This window comes from Myxine glutinosa, chromosome 12 (assembly GCF_964187855.1).
Source record: "Myxine glutinosa chromosome 12, kmMyxGlut1.1, whole genome shotgun sequence".
NCBI lineage: Eukaryota > Metazoa > Chordata > Myxini > Myxiniformes > Myxinidae > Myxine > Myxine glutinosa.
Window position 1 is genome coordinate 71,520,350 of NC_136272.1, and position 16,678 is coordinate 71,537,027.

At 44.2% G+C, this 16,678-nt stretch overlaps 1 protein-coding gene across 1 annotated transcript; it reads right to left on the bottom strand.

Moving 5' to 3' along the window:
- Nucleotides 1–5,879: 5,879 nt before the first annotated feature.
- Nucleotides 5,880–8,442, bottom strand: LOC144888433 (uncharacterized). The gene is made up of 3 exons (XM_078766347.1): nucleotides 8,015–8,442; nucleotides 7,165–7,779; nucleotides 5,880–7,026 (listed from the first exon to the last, which is right to left on the bottom strand). Exons 1-3 carry the CDS (start codon nucleotides 8,381–8,383, stop codon nucleotides 6,442–6,444), a joined length of 1,569 nt encoding a protein of 522 aa, XP_078622473.1. The 5' UTR covers nucleotides 8,384–8,442; the 3' UTR covers nucleotides 5,880–6,441.
- Between the last annotated feature and the right edge of the window lie 8,236 nt (nucleotides 8,443–16,678).

Below are 16,678 nucleotides of genomic sequence, written 5' to 3' on the forward strand. Positions count from 1 at the left end.
TTGGCAGTCCCTCGGGTATAGACCGATCCGACGGAGGGTTCAATGGACGGGCGCCCATTGAACCCTCCGTCGGTCTGTGTATTTTTTTCTTTTCTATAGTAGGCTCCGGGCCAGGTATGGTCCATCTGCACCCCCCCCCCCCCCCCCCCACAACTCTCCGACCCTGGGTTTTTCTGAACCATTGGGGTGTCCTGGGGTGGAAATCAACTGGTAACAGTAAATAAACTTGGACTCACTACCCATTTGGTACCTATATTGGATGGTACCCTCAAAACAGCATATTTTTAAATCCGCGTTGCGCCATATTCGACACACGTGTTCTTTTGGTATTTGTGCCTGCTAATATTAACTCAGAATAAAAAGTTATATACCAAAAGAAAGCTGTTCATCTACTGATCATCATAGAATATTGACACATTACTTATAATGGTACCTTAATGGTCATAACTAGTGCTGAATAGCAGTACCCCACTTTAACGTAACATAATTCGGTATCGACCGTACTATTTCATCTTACACACATAATATGAACACATTACACCTGATATGCTTACATATATATTTTATTGGCTTTCTCCTGTATATCAGCTTTAATTTGATACCAGATACATCCCCATAGCTTCAATTCTCTTTTTTATACAGCGTGTCAAAGATACTACCTGTTTCGCGGGAACCATGAATCATATAATCTCGGTAACAGTCTTTGTCTATATTCAAAAGAACTGCCTATTACACTTATAAATGTCATTCATAATCGAATATCATAATCATACTGCCATTTTATTAACATATTAAACAAGAAAAACTTGTTTATTAATCACAGTAGTTTTTAATATCATCATATTAATATTCATACACTGGGTCAAACACCTTCCACAGAACAGTAACAATGTAATGCTCGAATATTTACTGTAAAAGTAAAAATATTTCTTATTTGAAACTAAATTTTAACATCCCATTGAAAAAATTTTTAGTATCGAATATTTTGATGATAAACCAAACATTATTGCTCAACAACAGATATCATAATAATATTAACAGTCAGTTTTATCCCTACAATTACATATGTATGTCGTACACTCAGTTAACCACATTATATCATATAATACAAGTATCCACTCTCAAAAGAACACAAACAAACAATTGCATTTTGTTAATTATCAACAAAAGTCAAACACTGCATGAGTGCAGTCAAGTTGGCTTGCTTGCACGAATGGCATATGTCCATCATGATCAGTCATCGTCACTGTCACTTTCATCGGTATCACTGTACAAAACACGATCCATATCATCAGGTGTTTCATCACCTGATTCATCATCACTCTCATCGTCGTCTGACATGACCTGAGCTATATCAGCCAGCTCACGCGGAAGCATGTCTCCATCATACCAGAGAGGATCCAGGCAGCCTTTCTCCTCTTCCCAGCCATGGCCTGGACTTGCTTTGGGAATCCTTGGTCGAGGAACGTGAGCTCTCTTCCAAATTCCCACTTGGTGGTTGACCCTTCGGATGTGCTGTGTGAGGCTCCTCATACATGGTGGAATATTGGCCATGTCTACATTGCCTGAGGGTAGGTGACGATTCTCCTTGGCACATAGCTCATTTATTCTCAGGAGTCGCAGATCATCAACGTGTGATACCTTTCCTCTTCCATACATGGCACATGTGAAGCTGTCTAGTTGATTGTTCAGCTCTTCTGGCACATCCCACGTATCTCCAAGCTTGTTGAGAATAGGGATGTATTGCGGCAGACGAAGCAGCGTTTTAACAGGTTTGATTTTTCCAATCCCTCGGAAAGCGCTAGTGCTGTCACAACCGCTGTAGGCGTGAAGTGCCATAAGAGCAGTACTCTTCTCTTGGCCGAAGTCTGCTGCGAGTTTACTGACGTTTATTAGCCTCTGCTTGTTTCCTGTGCCTGTGTCAAACAGTATCTTTATGTCGTTTATCGATGCGGCGTAGTGCAGTAAGATGAAGAATACATCCGAGTCTGGGCTCTTCACTCGAACAAACTCATATTTCTGGCTCCTGGCGTAGTTTACGTATAATATCACGCGCGAGTCTGTTTCTTCTTGAGACGATTCCAGCTGAGGCAACTCTTTGGCATCAACTGCAGAGAACGCCGTTTGGTCCTAACTTGAGTTGGCCTTGCTGGACCAGATGCGGCATGATCATCACTGACTTCTTGCATCATGATCCCGTGTGCTGTATGAACAGAACCTTTTCCTGTCAGATCATTCACCAATGAGTCGAAATTGTCAAACTCCGAGTGGAAGACAGACGGCTCTCGTGGTGACCTGATGATTTGGTTGGAGAGTTGTGTCGATGACTTCATCACTGATTCGGCCAGTGCAGTCTCCAATTCAAGTGAAAATGAATAACTCTCACAGTGTCCCATTCTATTAAGAAGGGTTATGAGCTTTTCACTTCTGTATAGATGTCTCAGGGACGTGCACATGATGATGTGTTTTGGAAGCTTCCAAGAGCCTTTGGTGGCAGCGCGACAGATATCTTGGCCGATTGATTGAACTAATCGCTGGCTTCGTTGTGACCTTGCTGATGTTGTTCCAGTTATGATGTAGCATAGCAGCTTCTTGAGTGAATCTGGTATAACATCGTCCATTTGTTGGAGATCAGAAGGACTTGGTGGCCATTTCAGTTCTGGGGCATTCGAGAAATCATCCAGAATTGACAGTCGTAAATGGCTACCTGCACTCTCAAGCATATCTCTTGATCCCAATTTGAAGGCTTGTTTCACTGCTGTCTGGACGTCAATTGCAGTGCTGAATATTATGTAGGACTTTCCCAGATCACAGAATGATAGTCTCTCCCTGAAAGGCTCGTGGTTTTCAAGCTTCAGTTTTAGTTTGCTGGCTCGGTAGTCAGGATTCGCATATTTGCTGGTTTGCAGGTTAATGACATACATTTGCCTCAGGTCGGATAGTTTCATTATCTTCTTGGCCATTAACACATCCCTTTCAATGGCATCACATACCACATCGAATGCCTGTCTGTGGGCTTCTTCTAATTCTCCTTGATGGTGCTGTGCCTCTTCGTCAGTACTGCGCCATTTCTCTGGCTTTTGCATATATTTCATACGGCAAGTTTTGTGGAACTTTGCCTCAGAGGCAAAAAGATCATGGCCTCGGATCCTCATTAAGAGCGTTTCATCTTGCTTCATTTCAGCCATCTCCAGTACCGGCTTCCAGCCTTCATACTCGAACTGGCTCATCCCCTGGGTAGTCCAACTGCCATGCACTTTCACTTTTTTACGACTTTCCGAAGAACAGAAGATACAGTCTGGCTTAAATATGATCTTGTCACCAGAACTAGTACGGGCCATCCGCTGAGTTGTGGCACCAGTTGTTTCAGATGTACCTGCAGTAGGAGGGTTCAGTCTGTCTAAGTTCATCGTGAAACGCTTGTAACACTCCCAGTGGAAACCATGGTGTTCGGCCAGAGATTCAGGGACCAAATCACATGTGTCCTTCATCATATGCGGAGACTGTGGGGGTTGTGCAAGGCGTCTTTCTTTGACCTCCTGCAGCTTGGCCAATTTCTTCTCAGAATTTTTGAGTCCAGATAACAAGTGCAACTCTCCATAGCTCAGTCCCTTTACATGAGTTATGCACACAATGGGTGGTTGTTCACTCTCACGTGTACGTTTCGCTCGCGCCGGATGTTCCATATTAGCGTTGTTACTTCACCTGCAAAAGACATCAAAATATTGGTAAGTACCAAGCTGAATAATTATTATAAATTGCATCTTAATTATAAAAAATATCTTATATTGCATACTTAACTATGTAAAAAAAGGTGTTTAACTTAACTAATTGACTCGTTCTGTCGCTGTAAGAGACACTTAAATAACATAATTGTACAATCTGATGATCTCAATTTACGCAGGATACAAACATGGAAGGATCTGCATGCCATTTTCGTCAAAATTCCTGCAATAAACTACAGTGATACATCAATACAACAATATATTAAGTAACACATATTAACAATACATAGATTTTGTCATGTGTCCAACATATATGTACATGATATACGTGGCAGCATTTGTAAATTGACAAATGCAGCATCGCCTACAATATCACCCCATACCGGTAGTATCTTTGACACGCTGTATAAAAAAGAGAATTGAAGCTATGGGGATGTATCTGGTATCAAATTAAAGCTGATATACAGGAGAAAGCCAATAAAATATATATGTAAGCATATCAGGTGTAATGTGTTCATATTATGTGTGTAAGATGAAATAGTACGGTCGATACCGAATTATGTTACGTTAAAGTGGGGTACTGCTATTCAGCACTAGTTATGACCATTAAGGTACCATTATAAGTAATGTGTCAATATTCTATGATGATCAGTAGATGAACAGCTTTCTTTTGGTATATAACTTTTTATTCTGAGTTAATATTAGCAGGCACAAATACCAAAAGAACACGTGTGTCGAATATGGCGCAACGCGGATTTAAAAATATGCTGTTTTGAGGGTACCATCCAATATAGGTACCAAATGGGTAGTGAGTCCAAGTTTATTTACTGTTACCAGTTGATTTCCACCCCAGGACACCCCAATGGTTCAGAAAAACCCAGGGTCGGAGAGTTGTGGGGGGGGGGTGCAGATGGACCATACCTGGCCCGGAGCCTATAGACGCCGCCATCGTTGGGAGGCTTCCGCTTCATTCGGCTTGCTCTCCAGCGTTCAGATTCCATGCAGTTACCGGTCTCAGTTCACTTTGCCGAAAGAATATCGATACAAAATATATTTGTTTGTAGATTCATCGGAGAAGATGGAATCGTGGACGATACGACCGGTCTACCGAGCTACACGACCGGTGTGGCGGCCCGCGCCGGAGGTGGACTCTTGAGGGAAGAATCCATGCGGGGCGGCAGTGATACACCCGCCGATACACCCGCTGATACACCCGAGCTATACGACCGGTGTGGCGGCCCGCGCCGGAGGTGGACTCTTGAGGGAAGAATCCATGCGGGGCGGCAGTGATACACCCGCCGTGACCTGGCCGTATGGAAGAGTCGATGAAGCGATAAGGAGCCGGTGAGGCGGCCTGCGCGAAGGGACGGAGGCCCAGTCTGGTCTGCCAAACGAGTCGCGACCCTGGCCTAGTGATCAAGGAACTTGGGGCTCGGCAGCGGCCACTTGGGGCCTAGCCGTAGTTGCCAGAGGTGGCCGGCCCGGGCGGAGGTGGACTCTGAGGGAAGAATCCATGCGGGGCGGCTGTGGTACGGCCGCCAAGACCTGGCCGTATGGAGGAGTCGATGAAGGGACGGGCACCGAGTCGGGTCGGTCAGAGGAGTCGTTATCGTAGTGGTTGAGAAACTCGGGGCTAAGGCAGAAGGGGGCTCGGCATGGCGTAGCATAGGGTAAGTGGTTGCACCTCAAGTGAACTGAATATCTTGAAAAATAAGCGAAGTACCAACTTCTAATCTGGTGTGTGGGTGTACCTCGGCATAAGGAAGAACGCTGTTGAAAATTGGGTCGCCACATCAAAATCCAAGATGGCCGCCGCCATGTATGTCTGAACCTTGTGAGATGAATATCTTGAAAAATAAGCGAAGTACCAACTTCTAATTTGGTGTGTGGGTGTATCTAGGCACAAGGAAGAACGCTATTGAAAATTGGATCGCCACGTCAAAATCCAATATAGTCTAGTAGGAAGACTAGGTCCCCCTGCACCCCCCGGAGATATACTTCTAATCAGTGTTTCTAGATTGGAAAAAATGTGTAGAAAATGACTAGCTATGGCCCCAAGCTGAAAAAATGTCCCACATACCATTTTTATGCAAATTACTGCTGCCATTATCAAAAAAACGATTTTTGACATATCTCAGCCAATATTGCAGATAATTGAAAAATGAAGGTGTCTAGACCCATGTTTTGAAGGGCATAGATCATGATAGAACTATTCATAACATGATTACATGTGTCTATGGTATACTAGTATGCTAATTAGTGCTTTATTTACAAAATAATCACAGTTTTACGAAATAATAGACTCATATTAAGGTCCGTCTACACAGACGTTAACACAAAGTTTTATTTTTCTAAATATTACAACTGTCAAAATAGTCCTAGCACTCAATGTGACCACTCTTCTCTTGCTTGTTTTAGATAAACATCATTAGCATTAGTGATTCTACACTGAGTCAGTCATCATCATTTTCATCGAAATCGTCAGAGTCAAACTCTTCTTCTCCTTCCTCTTCCTCCTCCTCTTCGTGCTCTCCTGTGTTCAGAAGATCCACCAGTGAGGTTGGTAGGATGGGACCACTGGACCACATTGGTTTCAACAGTCCTTCATCAGTCCTTATCCATCCTTGCTCCTCATAAGGTTTTGGCTTTTCGATGATAGGTTGATCGGCTCTTTTGTACAATGCTACGCGGTGGTTCACACGCTGGATGTGCGGCTTCAGGGCAGACTGGCATGGAGGAAGGCGAGCCAGATCAACCTGGACTTGGATGTGAGGGTCTTGTCCTCTCCCACCATTTTTCGTAGCAGCTTGGCACGGACAATGTCCACTGATGACTCGCGACTCTGGCCGTACATCACACAGGTGAATTTTTCTAACTGCCTCTCCACCTCAGGGTTGGCATCCCAGTTGTCACCCAGTTCACCGAATGCCCTGTGAAACCTGGGATTCTTCTCCAGCTTTTTCAAGGGCCCGACTTTTCCCTTCCCTTTGAAGGCACTGGTGCAGTCTTCTCCGCTGAACACATAGTACCCCAGGAGAGTGGCACAGTAGTCCTCTCCCAGGGATTCTGCCAGCTCAGAGACGTTGACAAGTTGGCGATGCTTCCCTGACCCTGTATCCAGGTACACCGTCAGCTTGATGTTGTGGGCATGGTGGAGCAGGATCAGGAGGATGTCTGTGTCCGGTGTTCTGACTACAGCGTTCTTGTATCCGATGGTAGCAGCATGATGGAGGTACAGAACCACCCTGGTATCAGTCTCTTCCTGGTTGCTGTAGATCGTGGGGAGTTCACGTACCTCGACCTGAAACACAAAAAGGCACCGCATTTCAATCACCAGTCACTGCCAGTTTCAGATCTAGACAAACATCACAGGTAATCACCTTTTTTTCAGGAAAAATTACAAATTGAATCGCCATTCACGAAGGGCTTTCAATTTTACCTTGCCATTCGTTGAGGCAAGTTGGTGGGCCTTCCCCTCCACGATCAGCACAGCCATCTCTGTTCTCTCCAGCCTGGTAGCTGCCTCTTGTCCACTCCACACTTTCAGAAGAAGCTGGCACATCTGCTTTTTGTTGTCGTCATTTGCAAGGAACATTTTGAAGTCATATGGCTTCCTGGTTGCTGGTCCAGCCAGAATGATCTTCTCTGAGCTGCCCCGCCTCAGCCTTTCCTGCGCTTTGATTGACTCAGGATGGTAACTGTCAGTGGAGAACAGAAAGTGCTGCTTGGCCACCATCTGATCAAGCACCTGCAAGCATATCTCACCACATGTTGGGGGAAGGTTGGCAAGGGTATGCAGCAGCGCCATTCCATCCTGGATGAACAGGGCATCCTTGGGGTATTGCAGATCTTGTGGTGTGGTGTCCTCTAAAAGGTAGTGCAGAATGGAGGCTTTGTTGGTTTTGCAGAAGAACCCATCTGGTGTCCCAAGGCTAGGAGGCACTGGCATCAGGCAGTACTTCATGAGTTCTCCCAGGTCTAATGGCTCATCTTGACTCTGAGACTTGACAAGGAGCAGGAATGCAAGGTTGCTTTGCTCCTGATACTGGATGACCTGGAATGATAAATGGTGATTGGTTGATATGTACTACAGGAAGGACTACAGGTGAAAATTATTCATGTGCTATAAATTGGCATATTTACAATCTTTACATTGTTCATTGATGTGCACTGTCTTTAATAAACAAATTTGGAGTTCAATCTTGTATCTCAATATAGCATGTACAGGACGCCATTTAAAAATACAACATAAAATACAAAAGCACTTGGGTATTGGATTACATCCTTACCTTGCCCTGTGAGGATGTTAGTGTGATCTTCTTGTTACTAGCCTCCATGGTCTTGAGTTTCTTTCTCTTGATTGGGTTGAAGAAGCTCTCAGGTTCTCCGCTTTCCAGGCGCCTGATGAAGTCAGCTTTCGCAGCTTTCCCCACAGCTTCTGCTTGTAACACATCCATCTCAACATCCATGGGGACGGGAGCACCAGAGGCCAGGCAGTAGAGTTTGTCCTTATCAATGATGGTGAACGGATTGGTGAAGTTCTTGATAGTAGTTAGGGTTCGCTGAACGGCCTCCTCGCCTTTTCTGATCTCTGCCTTCTCTAGTTCACGATGTCTCCCTGCTCTTGGGCAGTCTGGGTCATCGATGAGATCCACCATCTCAAGGGTCTTTTCATAGAACTGTGCCCGTGCTGTGGTTGTTCGGCACCATCTCTGGTATGCCCCAAACTGACTGTACAGGCCAGCAAAGCCACCTGAAAAGTGAACATATTTTAATTGCATAACCCAATCATTAAAAGGGAAATGTTTTGTAAGAGCAGTTTACATCATATAAAGCTGGTTTCTACAGTTTCAAATGTATAATGTACTGAAAGAAAATGATGTACCTGATGATTTAGCAAAGCGCATGAACGTTTCTTCCATTGTCTTGTCGACAGCACTGAGTGCCCCTGGTATCATCGAGCGAGCCACTGCGATTGCACCCATAGTAAGCAGGTCCTTGGCCCCTGGGTGCGTGCTTTCCAGATTTGTCAGGTGGACTTCCAGCCAAGTCAGATATCTGTAAAGTACAGAGAGGGAAATACTGTAGACATTTATTGGAATAGCTCCTCTCATAATACATGAACCCAAGTATCAATTAAAATCTACTCAGTGATGGTTATACATTTTACCATGTATGCTACACAAACCTGGAGTAGTTGTGTCCGTCAAAGGCGAAGAAGATATCTGCCATCTCTCCGTTACACTTGTGAAACAGCTGGAGGTTGTTGGTCTTCACAGAGTGGAGGAGCATGAAGACAAGATGGCAGTGGGTAATGAACGACATCCAGAAGGAAATGTTATGTTTGAGCTGTGCACAAGCCAGAAAGAAATGACATCACATTTGTCATGATCAACCTTCGTGAAGTGGATATGCTCCTTGATTGGGTCATTCTGTAGGCGTTTCAGTAGTTTCTCTGACCGATAATTTGAGTTCTCATATCCATTCAGTTTCAGTTCCTCGACATAGAGCAAGCGCAAGGAAGAAAGCTGTAGAACTTTATTCTGCTGGATGACCTGGGTTTGAATGTGTTCCAGTACTGAGTTGAATGCCTTTTCATGGGCGGCTGACATGCAAGCCTGCTCCTTTGGTGCTTCGGCTCTGTGAATCGCACGCTCATAGTTGTAGAATGCTGTGCGGAAAGCTTTAAAACATGACGGATGGTGTTTGGCCTCACATGCAAAGAGGTCTTTGTTTTTCACCTTTCGATGGAGTCGATAGAGACCCATTTTCTCAGCCCGTGTTTCGATTTGCTCCCATGCATTTTCTTTGTTTTTAAAGGATGGGAAGGTTGTAGGCCTCTCAGTATTGCGATGAGCATCTTTGGTCTCAACTTTCTCACAAAATATACACTCTGGCGGGAAGATGGGTTCAGCAGAACCTCCTGGTTTACGAGGAGAGTGATGCCATGATGAGGTTGATGGCCCTGGTTCTGTATCATCTCCCAGACGATGAAAGTGGCGGACAAAGTGCTTATAACACTTGCTGTGATATCCTACTCTTTCTAGGTCATCAGGAAGAGTTGCCGGGATCTGATCACATACTGATTGCATACGACATGGGGAGTCATGCGGTTGGTTGAGACGTCTATCCCGGATCTTTTGAAGCAGTTGCAGTTTTTCTGAAGCAGATCCTTTAATTTTACGGAGGGGCGTGAAATCCCCATGATCAGACATGGATGGTACATGAAGGATGCATGTAGGAGGAGAGCTTTGGGCTGCAGGTTCTACACTCCGTTTTCTTTTGGGCATGCTTGCTGTCGATGTCTACCATCACTGTTAAATGACAAATAAGAAATCACGAATGATGTTAAAAGTGCCTGTGAAAGGAGGCTCTGAGTTTTCAGTGAGGTAACAGAGGTTCTGAGTCATGTTCTACACTAGGGTACTTTTTAGCTGACTAAACCATGTTTAGTGGCATCAAAAGTGCTAATAGCTAAAACATCTAAATTCTTCCACACTAACGTTAGCTATCTAGGCCAATGAAACATTGTGCTAAGTTACTGTAGCTAGCTCAGCTGTCGTGCCTCTTTCTGGTTCAATTCATATACAGAAGTCAACAGATATGTCTCATGTTTGGCATTAACAAAAGTTTAAGTTACACCGACATTAGGAACATACTGTACATAGATGAGGCTAGCTTTAACGTTAGCTAACATGGTGCTAGCTGGCTCAGCTGTTATTCTGCCTGTTTATGATTTCATGCAGAAACTGAAGTCAAGAGTGTGAGTAACATTATAGTTAGCATCTTACCTGGCTAGATTGGAGGATGAATACCAAGAACAACACACAGATGGAATGGAAGACTGAACTTTCAACTGAGGTATTCAATAACATCAACGTTACCAATTGATACGAGCGCGCGACATTACCAATTGATACGAGCGCGCGAGCGCGCATGTTACATGGATGGAAATGTAAAATGGCAGCTATAGCAGCACTAATTTGGATCTCTAGTCTGTCATTTCTGCACTGTGATTGGATAACATAAAAAAATATGTTTGGGAGTTAACAGCAGGAGTTGGTAGATTTTACGTGGGCTGGGTGAGAAACCTTTAAATAAGCAAGTGAAAATCTCTCGCAATACAAAGTCAATGGTGGGAAGAAAAGTTGAGTGGTACCAATGTTACTGCCAATGTCCCGCCCCTATGCAAGACTCAGGAGCATCTTGTTGACATTTAACCTTGAAAATACCTGGGTTTAGACCCCTTATGTACCATGTTAAGTTATCTGCAGTATTAACGTATCCTTATCATTTGTAAAACTGATTATTTTGTAATTACAGCATTAATATGCATACTAGTATACCATAGACACATGTAATCATGTTATGAATAGTTCTATCATGATCTATGCCCTTCAAAACATGGGTCTAGACACCTTCATTTTTCAATTATCTGCAATATTGGCTGAGATATGTCAAAAATCGTTTTTTTGATAATGGCAGCAGTAATTTGCATAAAAATGGTATGTGGGACATTTTTTCAGCTTGGGGCCATAGCTAGTCATTTTCTACACATTTTTTCCAATCTAGAAACACTGATTAGAAGTATATCTCCGGGGGGTGCAGGGGGACCTAGTCTTCCTACTAGACTAATATGGCCGCCGCCATATATATGTCTGAACCTTGTGAGCGAAATATCTTGAAAAATAAGCGAAGTACCAACTTCTAATCTGGTGTGTGGATGTATCTAGGCACAAGCAAGAACGCTGTTTAAAATTGGGTCGCCACGTCAAAATCCAAGATGGCCGCCGCCATGTATGTCTGAACATTGTGAGATGAATATCTTGATAAATAAGTGAAGTACCAACTTCTAATTTGGTGTGTGGGTGTATCTCGGCATAAGGAAGAACGCTATTGAAAATTGGGTGGCCACGTCAAAATCCAAGATGGCCGCCGCCATGTATGTCTGAACCTTGTGAGATGAATATCTTGAAAAATAAGCGCAATACCAACTTCTAATTTGGTGTGTGGGTGTATCTAGGCATAAGGAAGAACGCTATTGAAAATTGGGTCGCCACGTCAAAATCCAAGATGGCCGCCGCCATATATATGTCTGAACCTTGTGAGCAAAATATTGTTACAGACGTGGCTTAGATGTTATTTACCGAGCGGTTTGGTATGACCACGTCTGCACAAGTTACCCGATTATACCCGAACGTTGACTAATCGCGCTACGCTAGGTCAATGAAGGAAAAGACACACGGCTGGGATTAAAATGACACGACACCATGGATACGGTTCTCAAGACCTCCGGAGGAGATTATATTCGTTCGGAAGGTCAGATTACAGGGACGAGAGGTACAGCATAGAAAGACAAGCACTTAGACACAATCTTATATTAACCCCAACAGACGACAGATAAACGGGACAAAAGGCTGACTCACACGGGGATTGATGGCTAGGAAAGGCAGGATCGATGGCTCCAGGTGCACCTGGGCTCAGGGACAGAATCGACTCGGTCCGGTCCAGAGATGCGGGAGGTCTCACAGCGCTCGAGGTAGTGACTTGCTCTTCTTCAAGCTGGGGGCGCATCTGACCTCACATCCGGTGAGTCGCTTCATATATCCGGCGGGGAGTGACACGCCCTCGGCTCGTTAGCTCCGCCCCAGATGGAATCGGCACGTCGCTTCTCATTGGGTGCGTGTGGGGGGGGGGTTACCGGCTCCGCCCTTGACGAGGGACTGACAAGGAGCCCCTTCGTGGTAACCCCGTGGAGCGCATGGTCCGGAGCGCATTGTCAATGGCGGCTAACCGAGCCGGTGGGATGACGCACACTCCCCCGCGCAGCGTCGTTGTTGTTGTAATTGTAGTTGTAGTTGTTGTTGTTGTTGTTTGGGGAAGAAGACGGGAGGAGGTATGGGAAAGGTCCTAAACTCACTACTGGTGCCATATAATCACATTCTGGTGCAACGAAGAGTCAGAATTAATGGAAACGAGTCCTTAACTGACATAGACTAAGAATAACTAGCAAGATGTCCGAAAGTTGTCTACGTGTGATGCGGTGGACCTGGGCACGACATTTAATGGGGGAAAAAGGGGAAGGTCGGCTCTACTGATTGTTGTTTACAGACAATGGGACTAGGGAATGGGGGATTGGGGATAGTTGGGGAGTATTGGGGAAATAGGGGAATATTTACAAGCGGATATGGAGGCCAAATTCCATATTCGCAACAATATCTTGAAAAATAAGCAAAGTACCAACTTCTAATCTGGTGTGTGGGTGTATCTAGGCATAAGGAAGAACCCTATTGAAAATTGGGTCGCCACGTCAAAATCCAAAATGGCCGCCGCCATGTATGTCTGAACCTTGTGAGCAGAATATCTTGAAAAATAAGCGAAGTACCAACTTCTAATCTGGTGTGTGGGTGTATCTACGCATAAGGGAGAACGCTATTGAAAATTGGGTCGCCACGTCAAAATCCAAGATGGCCGCCTTGCGTCTTCCACTTTGTCAACTCGCATCACTTCACCGATGGGGGACCTAGGCGTAACGCTTGTTGTTCAAGATATTCCGCTCACAAGGTTCAGACATACATGGCGGCGGCCATCTTGGATTTTGACATGGCGACCCAATTTTCAATAGCGTTCTTCCATATGCCGAGATACACCCACACACCGGATTATAAGTTAGTAGTTCATTTATTTTTCACGATATTCCGCTCACAATGGTACGCACGCACAGACGGACGGAAGCACGCACGGACGCACACACACGGACGGAGGGTAAAACCATAGTCCCCCTTTCGCTCCGCGGTGCGACGGGGGACAATAAACGTGCAATGAGTCACCTGTCCTTATATTTTACCCTCCTGTATTTTATGTGCAGACTGTGATAAGGAAGGTGTCAACTTAGATGTCTCACATTTGTGAATCAATTGATGTGGATATCTTTTAAAGAGGATTGGTGACCTACAATGGAGGTTGAAACATTCCTTAACAATAGAGAAGGCTTACAGAAGACGGACACGCAAGTATAGTGTGCAAGTAATAAAAACACTTTTTTAAATGCAAAAAGATGTAGGAATGTTACTCCAAAAAATATGGAAACAAGGTACGGATGATCACAATAAATTGTTGTTGTTGTTGTTCTCTTCCTCTTCTCTCTATAAGGGGCAAAATAAATGATCATGTGAAACAATCCCCGCATCTTTCTTTGAATAATGGTTGTCCCTAGAAAATACCTGTGTGTGTGTGTGTGTGTGTGTGTGTGTGTGTGTGTGTGTGTGTGTGTGTGTGTGTGTGTGTGTGTGTGTGTGTGTGTGTGTGTGTCGTTGATGGTTATCTCCATTTGCGGGTTTCAGGAGGTGGAACGGAGTCCTCCCAGGACCCAAAGTATACACCTCCTCTTCATTAAGGGGTCCACGGTTCATGGACCAGGCTGTTCACAACGTTTTTACAGTTTTTTTTTTCCAAGTTCTCTTTTCAGGATCGGCCCCGAACCAGTTGTAGTTCGAACCAGTTGATTGCCTCCAGTTGTGGTTCATTTGTAGTAATATTCCCGGGGATGGTTTTCAAAATCGCAGTGAGGTTCTTCTTCATCATTCCTGTTTCTCCAGTTATTACTGCTACAATTTCGACACTCTTCAGATTCCAAGATCTCTTGACCTCGTTTTTGAGGTCCTGGTATTTGGTCATATTCTTGATTTCTGCGTTGTTTAGGCCAAAATCGCGCGCGTGTGTGTGTGTGTGTGTGTGTGTGTGTGTGTGTGTGTGTGTGTGTGTGTGTGTGTGTGTGTGTGAGTGTGTGTGTGTGAGTGTGTGCACGTATATGTGTGTTGGTGTGTGTTTGTTGGTGTGCGTTTGTGTTTGTGTGTTTGTTGGTGTGTGTGTTGGTATTGATTGGTGTGTGTGTGTTAGTGTGTGTGTCGATTGGTGTGTGTTGGTGCTCCAAATGTTGACCATCACCTCTTTCAAACTCCTTTCTTCCACCTTTGTGTTCCCATCTGTGCTTCACCTATCCATCCAACCCCTTTTCCCTTTTTGTCTTATTCACCGAATGTTCATCTCTCGTTTGAGTGCATGTTCTGCGCTGTGGTCGAGATTATAATGTTTAAAGCATTGTGGTTGAGGTATACAGTGCAGGTCGGTTGTACAGATTTGTGTTTTTTTGTACGTTATTATAAGTCCTCTTATTTGCTTGTATATTGGCAGGAATCAAACAGCATTCTGTTCAATGTAGATAAGGACTCAAGACTGTAGAGAGTAATAAATGGAATTCTGCAAGAAGGAGATAATAGAAGGAAAAGAGTGAATGAACTAATAATTTGAGAACCTAAAATGGAAAACAAAGAGCAATTTGGAATGTTTCATCCAGAAGACCCCATGGGAGATGGGCTTAAATATGTCGTTTGCCCAAGAAACATCATGGCTGATTAGTAAGGCCAAAGTGTTAAATCGACTGAACTTCTTCAACAGGATCGTTAAGAAGGTGCAGTGCCTCCCAGGAAGTGTCAGCTGTGTCGGCAAGTATTCACACCCCTTGACTTTTTTCACATTTTGTTATGTTACAGCTTGACAGGTTTGGGAAAGAAACCTTGTGAAGACAAAGAAGGGTAATACATTGTCCTCCATAAGTATTGGGACAGTGAAATCAAATTTGTTATTACTAGGGAGATACCCGTGCTACGCACGGGTGGGAGGCCAGAAGCAAACAGGCAATGCAGATACGGCGAATGCGAAAGCATGAAACCAATAAATTCCACATTCCTGTAGCACCTTCAGTCGCACGTCAGACGTGGACAGCAAGTTCGTGAAGGACTTCCATGAAAAACGTACCCATTCACAAACAAACGGGTACGTTCACGTATAGAAACATCGATCGTGGGACCGTGGCGAATCTGCATATGGCGATCCGCGAAGTTCACGTTCAGAAAGTAGAAACCATCACGGCATGTCGTCATTCACTTGAACTCGATATCTCTTTTTTTCATTCCAAACAACATATCTCCAATTAATCACAAAGGAAACTTTTAACAACATTGTTAATGTTTCCTTCATTGTAAAAACTACCAAATCAACAGTTAAAAGGATTTTGAGCCGATAGGTGTTACGGCTTTGGCAAGATCGATGGAGACAGCGATCTGTTAGTGTATTCACCGCCCACATAGCTATGTGGAATTCTCTCAGGTAGAGATTAAATGTCGTTTGAACTTTGGCTGAGGTCATTATTTACTTTTAATGATGTTTATATACGAATGATGTTTAATGATGCTTATATTGGTTTTGGGTCGTCCTTTCTGCATATCTCGTGGGATTTTTCAGTTGGAGAGACGGCCGTGATGGCGGGGTGGGGGATGGAATTCTCTCAACCAGGGATTCAACCTGTGTCGTTGTAAAAGGTCTTTGTCCGAGGTCACCGAGTTTGATCGGTACAGCCGTGCAGCGATCGGTGCAGCCGTTTGTGCGGCACCCGGGAAAACAACATCGTCGGGAAAACAACATCGTCACAATGAACGTTATGTGAACGCGAATGTTATGATTTTGGATTCTCAGTCCAAACCTGAGAATGCTGGAGACCAAAGGTGAAATTGGGAAAACTAAATAGCCTATTTTACTCCTGGAGATCCCAGGATTACCCACCCAAAATATTGTTACGATCGGTTCAGCAGTTTTTACGGTACCTTCGGACAGACAGACAGACAGACAGATGGATGGACATTTGGTGAATTATAGTAAGAAGATTGCTATATACTCAAGAAATTTGGATTTGAGATTAAAAGATGAATATGAGGCAAGAGTACACGAGGTCACCTATTATTTTTTGAGATTTCTATGTATATAATAATGTTCTACCATTGTAGAACAATATAACTTTTTATGTTCAGTCCTCCCCCCCCCGCCCCTCCTCCCCCCCCCCCCCCCCATTTTAGGTCACATAAGTATTGCAACAAATGACTGACAGGTGTTTCTTG

What these genes read in the sequence shown, in the direction of transcription:
- LOC144888433 (XM_078766347.1), bottom strand. Translation starts at nt 8,383, where the DNA reads ATGGTGGATCTCATCGATGACCCAGACTGCCCAAGAGCAGGGAGACAT. An exon ending in TAACATCCTCACAGGGCAAG is followed by an intron (nt 7,780 to 8,014) that starts GTAAGGATGTAA and finishes TTATCATTCCAG; the next exon opens with GTCATCCAGTATCAGGAGCA. An exon ending in TTGCCTCAACGAATGGCAAG is followed by an intron (nt 7,027 to 7,164) that starts GTAAAATTGAAA and finishes TTTGTGTTTCAG; the next exon opens with GTCGAGGTACGTGAACTCCC.